Source organism: Pseudochaenichthys georgianus, chromosome 1 (genome assembly GCF_902827115.2).
Source record: "Pseudochaenichthys georgianus chromosome 1, fPseGeo1.2, whole genome shotgun sequence".
NCBI lineage: Eukaryota > Metazoa > Chordata > Actinopteri > Perciformes > Channichthyidae > Pseudochaenichthys > Pseudochaenichthys georgianus.
Genome location: NC_047503.1, coordinates 22478123 through 22497198, shown reverse-complemented (window position 1 = coordinate 22497198; position 19076 = coordinate 22478123). Strand labels below are relative to the sequence as shown.

The 19076-nt window shown below is 42.2% G+C and overlaps 1 protein-coding gene across 1 annotated transcript; it reads right to left on the bottom strand.

Moving 5' to 3' along the window:
- Positions 1 to 970: 970 nt before the first annotated feature.
- LOC117454581 (WD40 repeat-containing protein SMU1-like) lies at positions 971 to 17967 on the bottom strand. Its single transcript, XM_034093757.1, has 12 exons — positions 17905 to 17967; positions 11596 to 11806; positions 11357 to 11509; positions 11159 to 11275; positions 10516 to 10638; positions 9685 to 9804; positions 9207 to 9323; positions 6682 to 6809; positions 2120 to 2246; positions 1863 to 2024; positions 1400 to 1552; positions 971 to 1174 (listed from the first exon to the last, which is right to left on the bottom strand). Exons 1-12 carry the CDS (start codon positions 17928 to 17930, stop codon positions 1076 to 1078), a joined length of 1536 nt encoding a protein of 511 aa, XP_033949648.1. The 5' UTR covers positions 17931 to 17967; the 3' UTR covers positions 971 to 1075.
- Positions 17968 to 19076: the final 1109 nt, after the last annotated feature.

The following is a 19076-nucleotide window of genomic DNA, read 5'->3' as shown; positions in this document are numbered from 1 at the left end:
CCAACAGTAAATTTCTCCCTCGTACAGCTTTGGATCAAAAGACAGAGCATTTCTCTGTGCCTTTAAAATAAAAACACATCAGTGAGCGACAGAGTATGAAACATGTTCAAATATTACCATGAACATGGGTACTGTAGTTTATTAAGAGGCCAACCTACATGCACCATACTTCAGCTGTAAATACTCAGAGCACCAAATGTGTATTAATACGCAGCTAAATCCAGTCACCAACAAATACATTATTTACTCATTTTGGATTATAATTTGTTGAAAAAACTAATATTTAGCTTTTTTCCAAATCTTTAGTAAAAACCAAAGGACTTTAAGGTGCCACAAACACGTTAGGAAAGTAGGCAAAGTATAGTTGGTTGTCGTCATTCATGGGATTCATTGGCAATAGGAAAATAAAGAATATATATATGGAATCCTTTCATTTTCAAAAGACAGATGAAAATCATTATAACCTTGTTTCCATTTAGATTTAGCATTTTGCACGCGTTTAAATGTTTTCATTTGACAACATTATTATTTTGACATTTTCCCCTTATGTTGCTAAATCTTTCTTATCCACCCAGTCCAACGTAACAAAACTTGCATTCGCTGTGTCTAAAATCTGTTGACATTTTTAAATGATTAGCAGATAAATTATCACAATTGATAAAAAATAGTAATTAATGGCTGAGGTTCAACGTTTACATTTGAATACATTCAGGAAACAACTTCACCACAGGGTCTGTTACGTAGCTGTTGTGTGGTGCTTTTCAGCACATGAGGGGTTGTAATAAGGAATAATCTTAAAAACCATTGAATTCAAAGATTAATTTGGAACATCATCTTTTGTGCCAACATTGATAAAAAGAAAAGAAAGTGCTGGAAGTTTTACACCTGCACTTCCATGACAACATCTTCAGATAAAGATCAATTGGATATGACCTTAAAGCTCAAGACCAGCTACTTAATAGACCTTGTGATTAATTTGTTTAATACGTCCATCTTTTTTCATTACATAGAAATAACTAAATTGCTTTATACCCATGTGTCTAGCCCTCTTCTGTATCAGGATGCATGAGACAGTTTAAGGTTTCCAAAGCCTCAGGAGTCCATCCTCACTGTAAGTAGCGATCAGATTCTCATGTGGGTGGTGAGCGATGCCAATTACAGCTTTTTCATGAACCTGCAGGTGCAGAGGAGCACAGATCACCATACACTCTCCGTTTCCCATCATGCTCACTGTTACCTTGTTAGCTGCTGTATACTTCTCTACAGCAGCACCGACATATCCAGAGTTTCAAGTGTGACTAAAAAATAACTAGATAAGAAAATGACTGCAAGCACAATGTAGATGAGCTGCCTCCTGTCACAGACTTGATAATGAGTGAGTATTATCAGAAGGGCTTACAGTCAGAGTTTTCTGCAGCCTCCCCGTTGTGTAGTTGAAGCAGTAGAGCACTAAGTCCTCCCCCACACAGTAAATCCACTCCCCTCGGGGGGACAGCGTGCAGCAGACAAACTTGGCCCTTTCCTCTCTGTCTGAGCTGAAGGTCTTAATAGTCTGAAGAGAAAGAGGCAAGGACATTCGGTTTGTACATTTATTTTCAACATTGTGTGGGTATTGGCAAAACCAAAATATGAATTCCTATTAAATAAAGACAAAGAAGGTATAACGAGCAATGGAAGTAAAACATTCACTTTTTATTAGCCAAACTAGCTTGTTATTATGGTTCCTCAGTTTGGTCATGTTCCCCAGATGATGAAACCCACAGTATTATAAAAGCAGTCAATCTCGACATGAAAGTACCTATGTTCAATCAGTTTGAATATTGATTGTGTATTTTGTATATTAAAAGTCAGAGAGCGCTCACCTGACCGTGCATGCTCATGATGACCACCGTGTTGGAGCGGTTACAAATCACAAAGTGCTCTGAGTTTTGGGGCAGAGGAATCACGTTGTTGACGGGAACTTCTGATGTGTGGGACAGATTTTTGTAAGTGTGGATGCATTTTCCGGATTCTGAATTCCAAATCTAAAATGTGTACATAAATATGACATTAATACACTCTCCCAGCTACATAATATTACCAATGCAGCATAGACATTAAAATAATATTCATCTTATACCTTAACCGTGCCGCCAGCGGAGGCACTGATGATGTGAAATCCATCTTGAGTGAAAGAAGCATCAGTCACAATCGATGAATGACCATTCAACTCCTTTAGTGTCGTGCCTGACCTCAGCGCATGGATTCTGAAAATGAGACGCAGAACAATTGACCGACCCATAAAGCTGTAAAAAAAATTACAAAATAAAAAACAGAAGCTCTTATTCATTTTTCAACAATATATTATAGGTCTCAGTTATATACAAAACAGGTCTCTGAAGTGTTTGGCTTGAAATACCAAACAGATCATGCATTGTAGCATCCCATAATCCCCTCTGTTTCAGCCCTGTTTCAAAAGTGCTGATTCTGTGTCTGTACCTTTAAATGCGAATGAGCTGCTGCTGGCCACGCCTCTCTGCCAGATATTTGGTTTAAAAGAACACAATGGTGCTCTAGGAGGAGATTCAGGTGATAAGGTGGGCGGGAATTACCTTGGTTGGTGATTGGCTAATGGTTACACAACCCAAAAAAACATTGTGACATCACAAAGTGGCCAAAATCTGATCAGCTCATCATCAGACAGGTTAAAATGAAACTTTCCGAATCTCTTTACACAGAGGGGACACGTGTTTATGTATAAAAGACATGAAAACGTGGAATCTGCGTAATAGGTGAGCTTTAACAAAACTCTGTTCATTTAACCCTCCGGTATCATTCGATTGGACTACGCAAATTAGTCATTCGAGACAAAAATGTCCACTGCAAAAGACTTTGATAAAAACATTATATTAAAAGGTTTTTTTCACAACTTTTTTGGGTTCAATCTTTAAAGCAACTTCCGCCCTAATAGAAAATACCAAAAATGTAATCATTTTCAGGATTTTAACCCTTTAAATGCCATTTTGAATACATGAAACCGCTGGTTTTTTTCATGATGAAAACAGAGAAAATGAGTTATTTTCCCAAAAATACATATCTGGGGACTGGCTCTTTTTTTTAATAACAGTCTTGGATATGTCAAAGATTAGCAACAAAATGGATTTTTTTTCCATTATTAGTTTTTGCACAACATCAGATTGAACAAAAAAGTTACAAATTAGTCATTCGGGACAAAAATGTCCACTTCCAAAAACTGCTCTAAAATGACAACAGATTCATATTTTTTAAAACTTTTTGGGGTTAAATCTTTCAATCAACTTCAGTCCTGATCAAAAAAACCAAATGTTAAATTATGTTCAGGATTTCAACCCTTGAACTGCTAGTTTGAAAACATGAATTTGTGTTTTCTATGAAAAACATGCACAAAAAGGCAGTTATTTTCCATTTAATAAATGTTGGGGGGGTCGGCTTTTTTATTTTTTATCACAGTCTTGGATATGTCAAAGATTAGCAACAACATTGATTTTGGTTGATTATTAGTTTTTGCACAAAATCAGATTGAACACAAAAGTTACAAATTAGTCATTCGGGACAAAAATGTCCGGAGTGTTAACTCAAGAGTGTGTTTTTTTTGGGGAGCAGGTGAGACATGTTGCTGAGGTGCAGATGTTTTATTTGTAGCTCCTGTGCAGGGACTGGGTGCAGATTATAGCCAGTGTTGGGAAAGTTCACTTTCTACATGAACTAGTTCAGTTCACAGTTCACATATTTTAAAATGAACTAGTTCAGTTCATAGTTCATAATTCAACATTTTGAACTAAAGTTCATGGTTTCAAAAATGAACTAATTTATAGTTCATAGTTCTTTTTTCAATACGTTGCTGCGAGCTATTATTTGTCTCCTGTACGATGTTAATGGGCCATTTCAATTTTTACAATATCCTCAGAGGGCCGTACAAGTTATTGACCTCTGCTTAAAAAAACTAAAATCACAGCTCATTCATTTCATTCTGTGCAAAGAAAAAGCAACCTCTTAACCCAGATATCTCACCATGACTCGCGTATGCATGCACGTGCACGGTGTGGCATGACCACCAAAACAGAAAGATAATTTATGGACACAAGATGTGTGCAAATGTATTTAGTTTCCTATCCATGTGAACATGGTTTAAGTGGGGGGGACCTAACCTCCTATAGGGGGGTCCGGGGGGCATGCTCCCCTGGCAAGATGTGTTGCACTTTGAGAGCAACATTAGGAGATCTATGGACACATCTCTCAACACCCAAACACAACTGTAAGCAGATTTTCTTTAATTTATGGATATTTGACAAATCACTACCCTTTCAAACTGTATTCTTCTTTATTAATAACTGTCTTATAGTATTTTATACCTGTTTACTTTATTCTCTTATTTTTTTTTATAACTATAATGATCATATAAAGATGTGCCTTTACCTCACTGGTTGTAGACAAAGCTTCTTATATTCGTTAGCATAGCTAGCTAACCAGATGCTAATGACAACAACACAGTTATTATAGTATGACAGATGAGCAGATCGCCACTGGGCTTACAACTAAAGACACAGACACGCAGAAACTGCGGCATGTGTATGGACTTATCGGTACTGCAATTTCTGAAGCGCTGGAGTGGCGTTCTGGTGCTCTCCGTCAGAACTGCACCCCTGTCAGTCGAGACATATACCACGTGATGACACGTTAGGCTCGTGTTGTGTTCAAGGACCCTGACCTTGGCCAGGAAAAACAGGTACTCGCTTGTTTAATTTTTTTGCGGTCTAGATTTCTTTCATTTTTTTATTTTTTGCGTGTGTTTATAAATTACCTCGAGGGCCGTACCAAATTGTCTCGCGGGCCGTATACGGCCGGAGGTTCCCCACCCCTGCCGTAGAGTCTCACTCTGAGCGAGTGCTGCTGCAGCTGCTCTCGGCTTCGTCCATACTAATTCATTCATTCATTCAATGCTCGCCGGTTCCGTGGTTCCACATTGTTTGTTGTGAGGAGTCTGATATATTTAGTATATTTATATTTTAGTGCGACAGCCAGGGGTGACAGGCGCGTACGCGTCACAGGCAGCTTGCTGTTGCCAGATTGGGTGGTTTTCCGCATTATTTTGAAGCCTGTTTACGGTGTGTTTTAACTGGGTTTTCGGCTGAAAGGCATATGAAATCTGGCACACTTTTGAACGCCGTTATAATACAGTGCTGAGAATGAACGCACGTTTGAACGCCGTTATACAGCGCTGAGAATGAACGCGTTCTCAATTACGTTCATCTAGCGGAAATACAGTACGTTCAGTTCACGTTCGCCCAAAATATGAACGCGTTCATGAGCAGGCAGCTTGCTGTTGCCAGATTGGGTGGTTTTCCGCATTATTTTGAAGCCTGTTTACGGTGTGTTTTAACTGGGATTTCGGCTGAAAGGCATACGAAATCTGGCACACTTTTGAACGCCGTTATAATACAGTGCTGAGAATGAACGCACTTTTGAACGCACTTTTGAACGCCGTTATACAGCGCTGAGAATGAACGCGTTCTCAATTACGTTCATCTAGCGGAAATACAGTACGTTCAGTTCACGTTCGCCCAAAATATGAACGCGTTCATGAACGATCGTTCATTGAACGCGTTCAGGTACATCACTGATTATAGCTTATACCATGAGGCTTAATGCCCACTGAATCACTCTGTCTCTGGGAGAAATATTTTGCATAAGTCAACAATTCAGACTCCACGCTCTTGGAATTTCCAAGAAGATGAACACACTGCATCTTTCTGTCTGAGCACATGGTCTCTGAGCGTTACACCCACACAGCAAAGGAACTGAACACAGCAGAGAGACTCAGCCCACACACACCCCAGAGTCAGAAATAGATCTTCAACTTCTTAACTAAAAGGGGATTCAGTGTGTGTTTGTGTGTGTGTAAGGAAGTGAGAGAGCAAGAGACAGGGAGGGAAATAACAACCCTAACATATTTACATTAAGGTGCACTACTCTTGGAATCAAAATGTGATCATTAAATGCTGATCTCTGTGAAATAATGGAGCTTTTCAAAGGTTTAAAAAGACGTGCACTCCAAATGCCACCTTGTTATTTTTGTTCCTTTTCCACAGTGTGTCAGCCATGCAAATATGAATTGTGTTACACAGAGGTTGCACTAGATTTTTTCGCTGCCCGTCAATTTGACGGACAGGATCGTAACATTTCCGTCAAATTCAGTATTACCCGTCGGGGGGGGGGGGAGAGAGAACTGTCAACCGGGGGGGGAGAGCACGGTCATAAACTGTCAACGGTGGTGTGGGGGGGAGAGAGAGCACTGTCAACCGGGGGGGAGAGAGAGCCCGGTCGTGAACTGTCAACGGGGGGCGGGGCGCACGCTCGTGAACTGTTAGCGCCGTGTTATGCATGCCCACTGCACCTCGCGGGAGTGCGCACAGCGTAAAGCCAAAACTCACAGACATTTCAATGATTTGTACAGCAAAGTTGGGTTTGGAAACGGTATCATTTCCTTTTTGGCAGGCATGCATGACACCGGAGCCTCGCTGCGGGGAAACTTTGGTGCTGTTCCGAGTTTGTTCTAATCCGTCAAAATGACGGACTGCTTTCAGATTTCTCCGTCATTGTTAAAAAAAATCCGTCATAGGCGGAAAATATTCGGTTAACGCGACTTCTGGTGTTACATCCCACCTGATGGTCTGGTTAATGGAGGCACTGAGGATCAGGTCGTTGTCCTTGGAGAAGTTCAGACAGGTCACACCTTTGTGGCGTGCATGTTCAAACCTGCGCAGACACAAACCGCTCTCGATATTCCACACCTTGACAAAGAAACATACACATTTTTGAGAGACAAGATGATGATATTACCGTTTGAACAACATAATTAACGTCAATTAATGTCATTTTTCAATATCGTAACACTGCTGTGGCACCATTTCCATTCCCAGACTGTGATAAAAAGACTTACACAATGATTGTTTGCCTGTGTTTCCAAATATGCAGAATTATAGCAACCAATAGTATTGTAAGCATTATTTTTATTATTAATAGTAGTTAGTGTAGTAGCAGTAGCAGTAGTAGTAGTAGTAGTAGCAGTAGTAGTAGTAGTAGTAGTAGTAGTAGTAGTAGTAGCAGAGTAGTAGTAGTAGTAGTAGTAGTAGTAGTAGTAGTAGTAGCAGCAGAGTAGTAGTAGTAGTAGTAGTAGTAGTAGTAGTAGTAGTAGTAGTAGTAGTAGTAGCAGAGTAGTAGTAGTAGTAGTAGTAGTAGTAGTAGTAGTAGTAGTAGTAGTAGTAGTAGTAGTAGTAGTAGTAGTAGTAGTAGTAATGGGCGTAGGAAGCATCCTGAATGTGGGGGGGGACATTTTAACGGGGGGGTTTGGGGATCCCCCCCCACGAAAAAAAAATAATTAGATTTCCTGCATTCTGGTGCAGGTGGTTTGATACTTTTATGTGGCTATACTAGCATGAGGAAAATGATGGGTACATTTTGTAATTTCATCCAGTAGTAAAGAAAGGAAACACAATTGATTATTAATTCAAAGCCGTCTTTGAATGAATAAAAAGCAGTTTAAATGCCCATTTTTTGTACATTTATATACAACAATAAATATTTGTGAGTGCATTGAGAGATATTGTTGTGGAGAGTCATTTATATATAAATCGCAAAATACATTTGTGAATCCTTCTGTGAGCATTTATTAATATTGAGACTGATCTGACTCCATACGGATGTTAAGTTCACCTAGGAATGGTATCATTGACTTAAATGTTCAAATAAATGTTGCTCTTCTGTCTATATTGGTCATATGATGCCCCTTGACTGAAATGTTTCCTGTTCAATATCCCCACTGATTTCCTTAACATTCTGGGATGAGAGTCCACATCACAATTTACTCTAAACTGTAATTTCCCTTTCATCACTCACCTCAGCAATGGACCTCTCTCCACTGTCCCTGTGTTCTGCCTCTGACTCACTCTCAAGCGCGTAGATGTCAAGAGAGGTGGTGAAGTGATCATTATTTATTGAGCTATACTCTTTCACATTAAATCATAACAAGTCATACTGAATGTAAATACAACTGACTCTAAAGTAAGTCCCAGTCTGTGACATTGGATATTTTGAAGACTCAAAGTCCCAAGCAGTAGGTAGAATATTAGCTAGTCTATGTAATGTGTACAGAAAATAAATAGTTAATTGAATACTGGGATGGAAATTGCCTATAAGCACTCAGTAAAACATAAACACACACAAAAAGCTTCTGAATGATAAGAAGTATAATTAAAATATAATGCACATTACCATTTTGAGAGAGAGTACCAAAGTTAAAGAACTCAGAAAATAATCTCTTATCGAACTGAGGCTCCAGTAAAACACACTGACTGCGTCTCTACATGGATCATCATGGTGTTTACATGAGCACAGAGAGATCGCGTTATTCATGTTCCCTGTTTACATGATAAATACTAGTAACCTGGCATTTCGATGCCTTTTCTCATCTAAACTATTCAGTATTTGTATCTCTCTATCATGACATAAAGACGAAACTCCTCTCCATAAGTGAGACGCCGCCGCCATCACTGTTAACTGATTAACTGCTACCAGCTGATGACTTACTTTCCTCTTCTTTGAAAAAAATGTTCATATGTCCATGTTGTCTGGGGGACAAAACATATCAAACCAAGACATCGTCAGCTTTGATTTTCGCTGTATTAACCATTTCCTGAACACTTGGTGTGTGTGCCTTACCTCCGCTACCGGCATCGCTTCATACAACAGATCTGAGCTGTCAACACTCCTTGAACATGCGCACGCTATGGGAGAATCTGCCTTGGTACAAAGTAGCAGTGAAAACATTGTACGGAGTTTCATTGATTTGGGCATTCTCACAATAAGCAAGTGGAATGGATTTGATAGTGAAGCACTGACACAGCGCTCTACAAAGTGCGGCGAGTGGATAGACCGATTCACGGACTTTCCACATGGTAAAAGTGAGGGAGTCTAAACTAATCATTTCAAAAAGTGGGGGGGACTTGTCCCACCCTCATATAATGGCTGTGACGCCCATGGTAGTAGTAGTAGTAGTAGTAGTAGTAGTAGTAGTAGTAGTAGTAGTAGTAGTATTAGTAGTAGTAGTAGTAGTAGTAGTAGTAGTAGTAGTAGTAGTAGTAGTAGTAGTAGTAGTAGTAGTAGTAGTAGTAGTAGTATGAGATTCAAACCTTTATTTTGCCATTCTGAGCCCCAGTTGCCAGTAGGTCTGTTTCCTGACTGAAGCACAGACACAGCACAGCATCATCCATCATCATGAAGCTATCATGGGCCTGGTACTTTAAATCCTAAATTCATGCAAATTCACATGTACAGAAACACACACAGCAGAAAAAAATATTATTTAAACCAAATAATTTAAAGATAGAGATTTACGTAATATTTCATCAAATGTTGTCATATTTATAGTTGCACTGTTATTTTTCTTCTGTACTTTAGCTATGTCGAAGTTTAAAATCTCTTTTCCGCTAAGTGTGTGGCATTACAACACTGATAAATACTTAAATTAACAAGCTACAAAGTTATCCACTAATAGTAACAGGTGTTAGTTTGAACATCTAAAATAAAGTAATCACAATACATTTGATAAACAAGCAGTATAATACATTTCTATATTTTTAAAATATCATAGTATGAAACCTAACTTACCTTACTTATTTTTCCAGTATTAAAGTTCCAGACCTCGATGAACCCATCCACCGATCCCGTGATTAAGTACTTTCCATCGGGAGAAAAACGGGCACACTCTACATGTGACCTACGCCCGAACTGCAGGTAGAAACAAAACCAAGTATTCACGAGCGTGTGCTTGCTTTGCTGCCTGTGATCCAGAAGCACTTAGACATAAAACACAAACATACATCACACGTTTTCCACCATGCTGCAGTTTGAAGTTGTTTAGTCTAACCATTCACAAACGTATAACAGAAGCAGAGAAAAGCAAGGACAAGACACAGCAGGCAGCTCCATCCGGGTGAAAGTGATGAGAGCACAGCCTGAGACTAAGACAAGTGCCTTTATGTGAGTAAAGCAATTACTTTTTGTGTGAGGGCATGTAATATTTACATTGTGCGGACATAAATGTTTTAACACAGTCACATGATGCCTACTGGCCTTCGTTATGGGTTAAAAATGCAACTCCCGAAAACAAAAATAATTATCTTTTATAGTAAAGACTTAAGGGTTAAGTTAGGGTTAGTCTCATGGAAATGAATGTTGGTCCAAGTAATTTCCTCTTAACTGATAACATCAGTGTGTGTGTGTGTGTGTGTGTGTGTGTGTGTGTGTGTGTGTGTGTGTGTGTGTGTGTGTGTGTGTGCGCGCACGCGTGCGTGCGTGCGTGTGCGTGTGTGTGTGTTTCTGTGTGTGAAATGACTCATCGAAAAAAAAGTCCTATTCACTGTAAATGCACTTTTACAATTGAAAAAAGATAATAAACTATATATTTATTTACAGTACAGGAAGTTGTTGAGGATCTACCTTGATGTGGCGGTACAGCTGTGTTGGAAAGCTCTCCTTCTCCACATGTCTGTCCTTGTTGGCAGATGTGTCGATGGCAATGTCAGAGAACAGATTACCTGGACACTGCTGTATCTTTAGAGACTGTGGAACAGAACACATATTAATATTTTGTACATTTTACTTTTACAAAAACTCTACAAAATTACTAATAGTAAGAAATGCCGACTTGAATATTCAAATGAATTGATTAATTTTTTAAAAGCCTGAAATCTGTAAAAAACCAAACATGTGAATGGGAAAGTACACTCTTTGAACAGCTCAAAGAACAAAAATGTCTTAAAAATAAAGATGGACTGTAATGTCTGTGTTCTCCACACATTTTCTTTTTGGAACTCTGATTGGTACACAAAAGTATGTGACATCACTTTTTTCCTGACTGAGCCCCGCCCACTTTCAAAGCTTTTAAAGGAAGTCAGATTCAAGAAAAGGAGATATCCCTCTTACGATATAACCAAAGCCTTTCCAATTTTGGGTTTTTAGGGCAACAGCAGAGAAGGGGAGGAGAAATTAAATATTTGTTTCCCAATCAAATAACATTGAGTGGCTTTCCTTTGTCCTATAATCAGAGAATGAGTACTGAGGTATATGGATGAGTACTCACACCAACTTGTCCCAGGAGCCCCATGAGGCGAGAAGGGGGCACCACGCTGACCTCTCTCACCAGAGCCTCGGCTATTTCCCTGCGCCGCTTCTCCTTGCTGCCGCCATTTGGGTACGCCTGCAATGAGATAGAGAGGACAATACTTCATGTAAAGCTTATAGAGATACAGTTTAAAAGAAAAACATGTCATTGTCTTACCTCGCAAGGGTCAAAGTGGACGCATGTTAGCAGGGTCTCCAAATGAATGTACCTCTCTGGCTGCGTCTGCTTCAACATGATCATTGGGTCGGTTTGTCTGAGGAGCGAGCGAGCTGCTTCAATCTCCCTCATCTCAATGAGCTCCATTACTACCTGTTTGAGAGGTAGGAGTTACTGAGATGCTGCTAATTTAAACATCAAGCAATGAAAAGCCTTAGCTGATTGATGCAAAAGCTCACCTGCTCATAAAGGTCAATCAGTGTGTTGTCAGGCAACTTGAGGGACTCGATAGCCAGCAGGACGGAGTCCCAGTGGCCGCTCTTTATATCTGCAATGAAGCTGTCGATGCTTTCCACTGTGTTGAGTGAGACGGTGGTCTCCTCCTGTAAGGTGGTCAGTGTTCGGTAGAGGTTGTTCTCCTTGAGGTACTGCATTATCAGGCGGATCACACTAGATGAGATAGGATCATTTTACACCACATGTTGACTGATAGTACCAATGTAACATTTAAATAAACATGAGACCAAAGATTGTCTGGCACAACTTTCAAAAGACAACAATATGTGTAGTCAAATTGAGGAAAGCCATAGTGATCCTGATTACTATCCGCTCTGCAGTCTCTGTAGAAGCTTTTAAAAAACAACTGAGACCCATCTTTATGTTTACATTGGATTGTGTTTCTACTTGAGATGTGTGTGATGTGTTATGTTCTTATGTTTGTCCATTTCGGGACTGTGTTTTGTTTTTATGTTAACCTTAATTTCTGCCTCATGTTGTTATTGTATTCATGTTTCTGTGGTATTAATGTTAACGTTTGTTCTTTCTTGTGAAGCACTGTGAATTGTATTTCTGTGAAAGGTGCTATACTAAATGTATTATTATTATTATTATTATTATTATTAATGTGGACTTTTGTCCCATTTCAGAGCAATCTGCTGAGCAATTACACAACTCTGTTGCATCCTGATCCCCCTCTGCTGTCACTCCATTAGCACCAAACGGTGACATGGATCAGTGGCACTGCCTGCTGACTGCATTGAAACCACCCACTGGTGCTCTTTGACAATTTGTATTCAACATTTCCCTTTAAATCAAATCAAATCAAGTTTTATTTATATAGCACATTTGTAAACGACTTTTGGTCGAGCCAAAGTGCTGTAAATATAATAAAAATAGCCTACAGTAGAGACACTTTACAGCAAATACAACAGCACAGATTGTTCAGAATATCAGTATGAGAAAAACGACACCCTCTGTCCTTAGACCCTCTGTCCTTAGACCCTCACATCGTACAAGGAAAAACTTCCAGAGAAAACCCACAGTTTAAAGGAAAAAATGGGAGAAACCTCAGGGAGAGCAACAGAGGAGGGATCCCTCTCCCAGGACGGACAGACGTGCAATAGATGCCGTGTGTAAATCGAAGAGATAATACATTTTACAGCATATAGACCGAATGTTAGGAAATGCATGTGTCTGTAATAAGAAGATAAATCCACGAGGATGTCAGCTAAGCTTTAAGACGATAAGTTTGGCAACAATGTGTGCTCCATTCCCACGTGTCCTCACATGGAGACAACATAACTAAGCATTAAAAAAGCACACCCACATCCTTTCCAGAGATGGAGAGCCTATATTAACAGACACATGTAGAAGAGGAAAACAGACAACCTCTCACTAAGCGCCAGGAACGTGATTAAATGGATCAAAACGATAATTTCAGCTGATTTACAGGCGACATTGGCCATATGTGCACCATAAACAATAATACTGTGACGTGAATGCGCCTGCATGGGCACTGATTAACTGAACTGAAACAGGTGTGTTAATCAGCGAGGAACTCACAGCTGGGAAACTGACAGCGGAGAGAGAAAAGGCAGTGGAGAACTGTGAATGGAGGTTGGAGGACGCTACATGTGACTCGGCACTCTTTTGGGTAGGAGGGTGTCGTTCGCAGCGGATAGAGCTGCCGGCGACAAAGACAGCCAGACAGGAAAGACGTTAGAGTGTCAGGATCGGGAGGCCTGTTACCTCCTATAGATAGTCAGGGCCGGGGTTTTAGTGTGTGCGAGCCCGATCCCTCCTTACGCACGGCGGTGCCCAAGCAACACGGACACCAGCTGTAGTGACTCAGTTCACGTCGTCCAGCGAAGCCGATCCCCGGGGAGTTGGACGGCGTCCCAAGCGTAGACCCCGGGGGAGGGTCTCGCCAACTGGCGAGTTACGTACACCCATTTATATTGTTGTATGTCTGATTTTAGAAGTATTTTACAGTGTATGGAAGGAGAGCAGCAGGGGAGAGGCTACCACGAATTGGAGCTCTCGCCTTAAATTATTGGTTGGGTCATTGCAGTGTGTGTGTGCTGTGTGTGTTCATTTTGCCTAGTTGTGTGCTTCCGGCAGAGGGTGTTTGCATGCAGTGTTCTTGGTGTGGTGTGCCGCGTTAAACGCTAGTAAAATTAGCCCTGCTGAAGTGTATTTAAAAGTGGACTCCACAGTCTAGTGGGGGTTTCTGGTGCCCCGTGGACTCTCTTCCTCTTGTTCTCTCCTCTCCTCTTACTAATGAACTGTGTTGTTAAAATAAAGATTGCCCTATATTTTGTACAAAGCTGCCTCTGTATTTATTGGAAGGTTCTGACAAAGTGGTAGTTGTTCCTGCCACACCTGAAGCGAATCCAACATATATTACACTGGTGGCAGTGGTGGGATATAACAGGGAAATGTCAGACCCGGAAAATAATCCACGAGACCTGCAGAGGCAGGTACGAGTCAGCCACACGCTGCCCCTTTGTATAATGGAAATGGCCGGGCTGTGACTCCGCGGCCAATCTTTATGCCTGAAACTTTTACTTGTAACACAACAGGACGACAATGGTCAGATTGGGCTGAACAATTTGAAATGGCTGCTGATGTTAATAATTGGGATGAACCATTAAGACTAAAATTCATGAGTCTCCTTCTGTCAGGCAGGGCACGTGAAGTTTACAGTGGGTTGTCAGCAACGGCTAAAGTTAACTATATCTTGTTGAAAGAAGCGATGGGAAGATGTTTGGACCCGTGTGATAGCGACGACTGTAACAGGGCTACATTCTCTTCACGCCGGAGGTTACATAATGAAACTGTGCGAGAAGTTGGCATTGCGCTGCGGCGGTGGGTTGTAAGAGCGTATCCTACGGCAGACCTTAGCACACAAGATCTGTTGGCCAAAGACCATTTTGTTGCACAGGTGGGAGGTGGAGATTTGCGCGTTAGCCTTCGCAGCGGCAAGCCTGCTACACTGGATGATGCTCTTTCCAGGCTACCAGCTTTTCTAGAACAAATGCCACATTGTGATCAGAATCCCACACAGGGAAGCATAAGCATGGTAACCCAAAATGTGGGTGCAGTACAAGAGACCCCCTCGGCTTCAGTGCCATGTCAGGCAGAAGAGATGGATGAATTGGCTCAGGCCCAGATGGATGACACCGATTTGCGGTGGATAATTGACTGTAAAAAGCAGGCTGACAGTCGTATGCCAAAAGACCCTGAACTTCAGAGATATTCCCCTGTGTGGAATCAGCTTCAAATGCAGGGGTCTAGACTAGTGAGAATTCCACCTTTATACTCTGATGCTGCGTCACAAGTGCAAGTCATCCTGCCTCGGTCCATGGTGCCGAAAGTTTTGGAACAGCTGCACAATGTTTCTACTGGAGGTCATTTGGGGGTGCAGAAACTCCAGGGAAAGGTTAAGGACCGCTTTTATTGGCCAGGATGGTTTAGAGATGTTACAGTATGGGTCAAGGAATGTGTGGATTGTGCTTCGCGTAAGACTTCAGGAAGGCTGCCATGTGCTCCGTTACAGCCATCAGTTATGGCTAGACCATTTGAACGGGTGGCACTTGATATCCTTGGTCCTCTCCCAGAGACGGCTAGTAAAAATAAGTACATTCTGGTTGTTGGTGATTATTTTTCAAAGTGGACAGAGGCTTTCCCACTCCCCAATCAGGTAGCACGCACCATTGCCAAGGTTTTGGCAGAAGCATGGGTTTGTCGCTTTGGTGCCCCACGCAGTATCCACTCAGACCAAGGACGCAACTTTGAGTCCACACTCTTTAAGGAATTATGTGAACTGTTGCATATCCATAAGTCCCGCACATCCCCATACCATCCCCAGTCGGATGGGTTGATTGAGCGTTTTAAATCGTACTCTTTTGTCTATGCTGGCCCTATTTGTGGAAGATAATCAGTTAAACTGGGACACTCTTTTGCCTTATGTGATGTTGGCTTACCGCAGCAGTGTACATGCTAGTACCTCCTTCACTCCATATCAGGTCTTATTTGGACGGGAAATTGTCTTGCCTGTTGACATCATGCTAAATGTGGACAACCAAAGGTCATTTGCCTCAGTGAATGAGTATGTGTCTAAACTGAGGGAGACGTTGTCTACTGTAATAGAGGCAGTAAAGAAGCACCAGGCTAAGGCATCAGAACGACAGAAAACATCCTATGACTTCAGGGCTAATTTCCAATATTATTCTGAGGGGGAATTGTTCTGGGTGCGGAATAAGGCTAAGAAGCGTGGGTTGTCTCCGAAATTGCAGAGGAGGTACAAAGGTCCATTTAGAGTGGTGGATAGGGTGACCGAAGTGCTTTATAGGCTTGTTCCAGTAGAGGGGGGTCCAGAGGGTGTTGTCCATTTCAATCGACTTAAGCCCTTTACCTCTTCTTTAACAGCACCATCACTTCCAGCTTCTGGGTCCAGAGTCGAGGGAAAGATGAGTCCCCAAGCGGGGACCAGTCGGCGTCCTCGGGTCCAGTTCGGTGCCAGTTGGGTCCACTTTCGCCAGCCCACCCTGGAGGCCCCGGGCAGGAGGGAGGACACCACTAACAAGTCTGGAGGACCGGGACCCTGTGGGGGAGGACCGGGACCCTGTGGGGGAGGACCGGAACCTGTGGGGGAGGACCGGAACCCTGTGGTTGAGGGACAATGGACGAATTGTAGGAGCCTCGCAAGGACACCTATCCGCCGAGGGACCAGCCTCTCTTTCCGGGGGCCTGCCTGGTCCCCCAGCGACGTCAGACGCGGTGGCTGTGTCTGAGTCTCCAAGGGAAGAGTCGGTAGCACCGTAGACAGGGGGTGGACGTTCGGGCCGACAGCGGAAGCTACCGGTGTGGTCTCGAGATTACGAGATGGCACCGCAGTGACTCGAGGATGAGTCTTTTTGGACAAAAGGGGGGAAAGTGTGATGTGAATGCGCCTGCATGGGCACTGATTAACTGTACTGAAACAGGTGTGTTGGAGGAACTCACAGCTGGGAAACTGACAGCGGAGAGAGAAAAGGCAGTGGAGAACTGTGAATGGAGATTGGAGGACGCCACATGTGACTCGGCACTCTTTTGGGTGGGAGGGTGTCGTTCGCAGCGGATAGAGCTGCCGGCGACGAAGACAGCCAGACAGGAAAGACGTTAGAGTGTCAGGATCGGGAGGCCTGTTACCTCCTATAGATAGTCAGGGCCGGGGTTTTAGTGTGTGCGAGCCCGATCCCTCCTTACGCACGGCGGTGCCCAAGCAACACGGACACCAGCTGTAGTGACTCAGTTCACGTCGTCCAGCGAAGCCGATCCCCGGAGAGTTGGACGGCGTCCCAAGCGTAGACCCCGGGGGAGGGTCTCGCCAACTGGCGAGTTACGTACACCCATTTATATTGTTGTATGTCTGATTGTAGAAGTATTTTACAGTGTATGGAAGGAGAGCAGCAGGGGAGAGGCTACCACGAATTGGAGCTCTCGCCCTAAATTGTTGGTTGGGTCATTGCAGTGTGTGTGTGCTGTGTGTGTTCATTTTGCCTAGTTGTGTGCCTCCGGCAGAGGGTGTTTGCATGCCGTGTTCTTGGTGTGGTGTGCCGTTAAACGCTAGAAAACTAGCCCTGCTGAAGTATATTTAAAAGTGGACTCCACAGTCTAGTGGGGGTTTCTGGTGCCCCGTGGACTCGCTTCCTCTTGTTCTCTCCTCTCCTCTTACTAATGAACTGTGTTGTTAAAATAAAGATTGCCCTATATTTTGTACAAAGCTGCCTCTGTATTTATTGGAAGGTTCTGACAAAGTGGTAGTTGTTCCTGCCACACCTGAAGCGAATCCAACATATATTACAATACTCGTCTAATAATACAAATAAAGTGATAAAATAGAGTGAGTGAATGGAATATTGCGCAATATGGTGCACAAACCATGAGCAGACAATAAACAACATCAGAAACAGGCACATGTTGATACTCTTAATATTGTTGTCAATTGCATTGAAATCAAACAGTGGGCAAACGTCATGTCCTTAGAAGTAATTTCAGATTGCATGGTAAGAAGGAACTTTTTGATAGACGCAAACATTGCTGCAACATGATATTCCCACAAATTAATGATAAATAAGAGACACACTGTTCCCGCTCAATGCTTAACGAACAAATGAGTGTTTACAATAGACCCTGCCATGCATATCTTATATTTTTAAGATGTTTGCTTTCTTGAAAAGAAAAGCAAACAGGTGCTACCATTATAATGTTTTAAGAGCACTTACTCAGATGGTTCCATCTCCGCAGCCATGCTGATGTGGTCTCCTGTTGTTGCCCCGGACTGCCGCTCGCTAGAGCCACGTGAAAGCCGTGTGCCGAGGACCACCCACTACACGTGTTTCTCTTGTGTCTCGCATTTTCTTGCGGTGGGCACTAGTCCAAAAGCCTTGTGACTGCCGCTGCAACGAAATGTCTTTGAGCTACGCCCCCCTCTCCCTCTCTGGCGCATGCTAATATACAGAAGAAACATTTTCGGTCCACGTTTTATGGTGGGGAAGATGCTGCAGCGGCAGTCGGACACGAAAACAGCAGTGTCAGCACCAAGGACATAACCGCGTGCGTCTTGGAGTGCTCGTAGACCATTGGATTTATTTACGAAAACGCATCAATCTGAAAATCATCCCAGTGCTCAATGCAAAGCTGGGTGTTTTTTTGCACATGTATGTCTAGACTGGCATATGCATGCAGGGTGATAACCAGCCATCAACTACACACTGCGGGGGTAGGGGACTGAGAGGGTTTAACAGTTGACGATGGCTGCTACTTGAGGGTATTAAATATAGTGTGGCGTTTTGTGAAATGCTGTTGTGTTCTCTGAAATGCTTGCACTTCAGGGCCACCGTAAAATATGGATACCTCTGCTAATAAACCCATTGGTAAGCCTTGTAAAATGCATTGTTTATTTTGAGGCTTTGACATTGTTGAGCTTCAGGAACACTTCCCAACCACCCCTCTTATAGTCAAATAAGGATGGTGGGAGTAACTAAGTAGATTTACTCAAGTACTGTATTTAATTACCATTTTGAGGTACTTTACTTGAGTATTTCCATGTTATGCCTCTTCTACTCCACTACAATTCATTCAGATGTATATTGTGTACTTTCACCCTACTACATTTATTTAATACCATAAGTTACTTTGCAGCTTTGGATTAATGATGTGAAATATAATCAAGACTGCAGTTACACCTGGAGTAAATTCACAAACTACCCTGCAGTACGAAGTCATTTAAACTAGCTGCACCTTTACCAGCTTTGATAACACTTTAATGCATCAATAATTGTAATCAAAACATATAACATGTTATTCTGAAATCTGCATAAGGAGTACTTTAAGAATATTTTCATGCCAATACTTTTGTACTTTTACTTGAGTAACATTCTGAATGCAGGACTTT

Coding starts and splice junctions, on each gene's coding strand:
- LOC117454581 (XM_034093757.1), bottom strand. CDS start 17,930: ATGGCTGCGGAGATGGAACCATCTGA. Junction 2,247..6,681: donor TCCATTAACCAGACCATCAG/GTGGGATGTAAC, acceptor TCTCATTTTCAG/AATCCATGCGCTGAGGTCAG. Junction 2,025..2,119: donor CCGCTGGCGGCACGGTTAAG/GTATAAGATGAA, acceptor TACACATTTTAG/ATTTGGAATTCAGAATCCGG.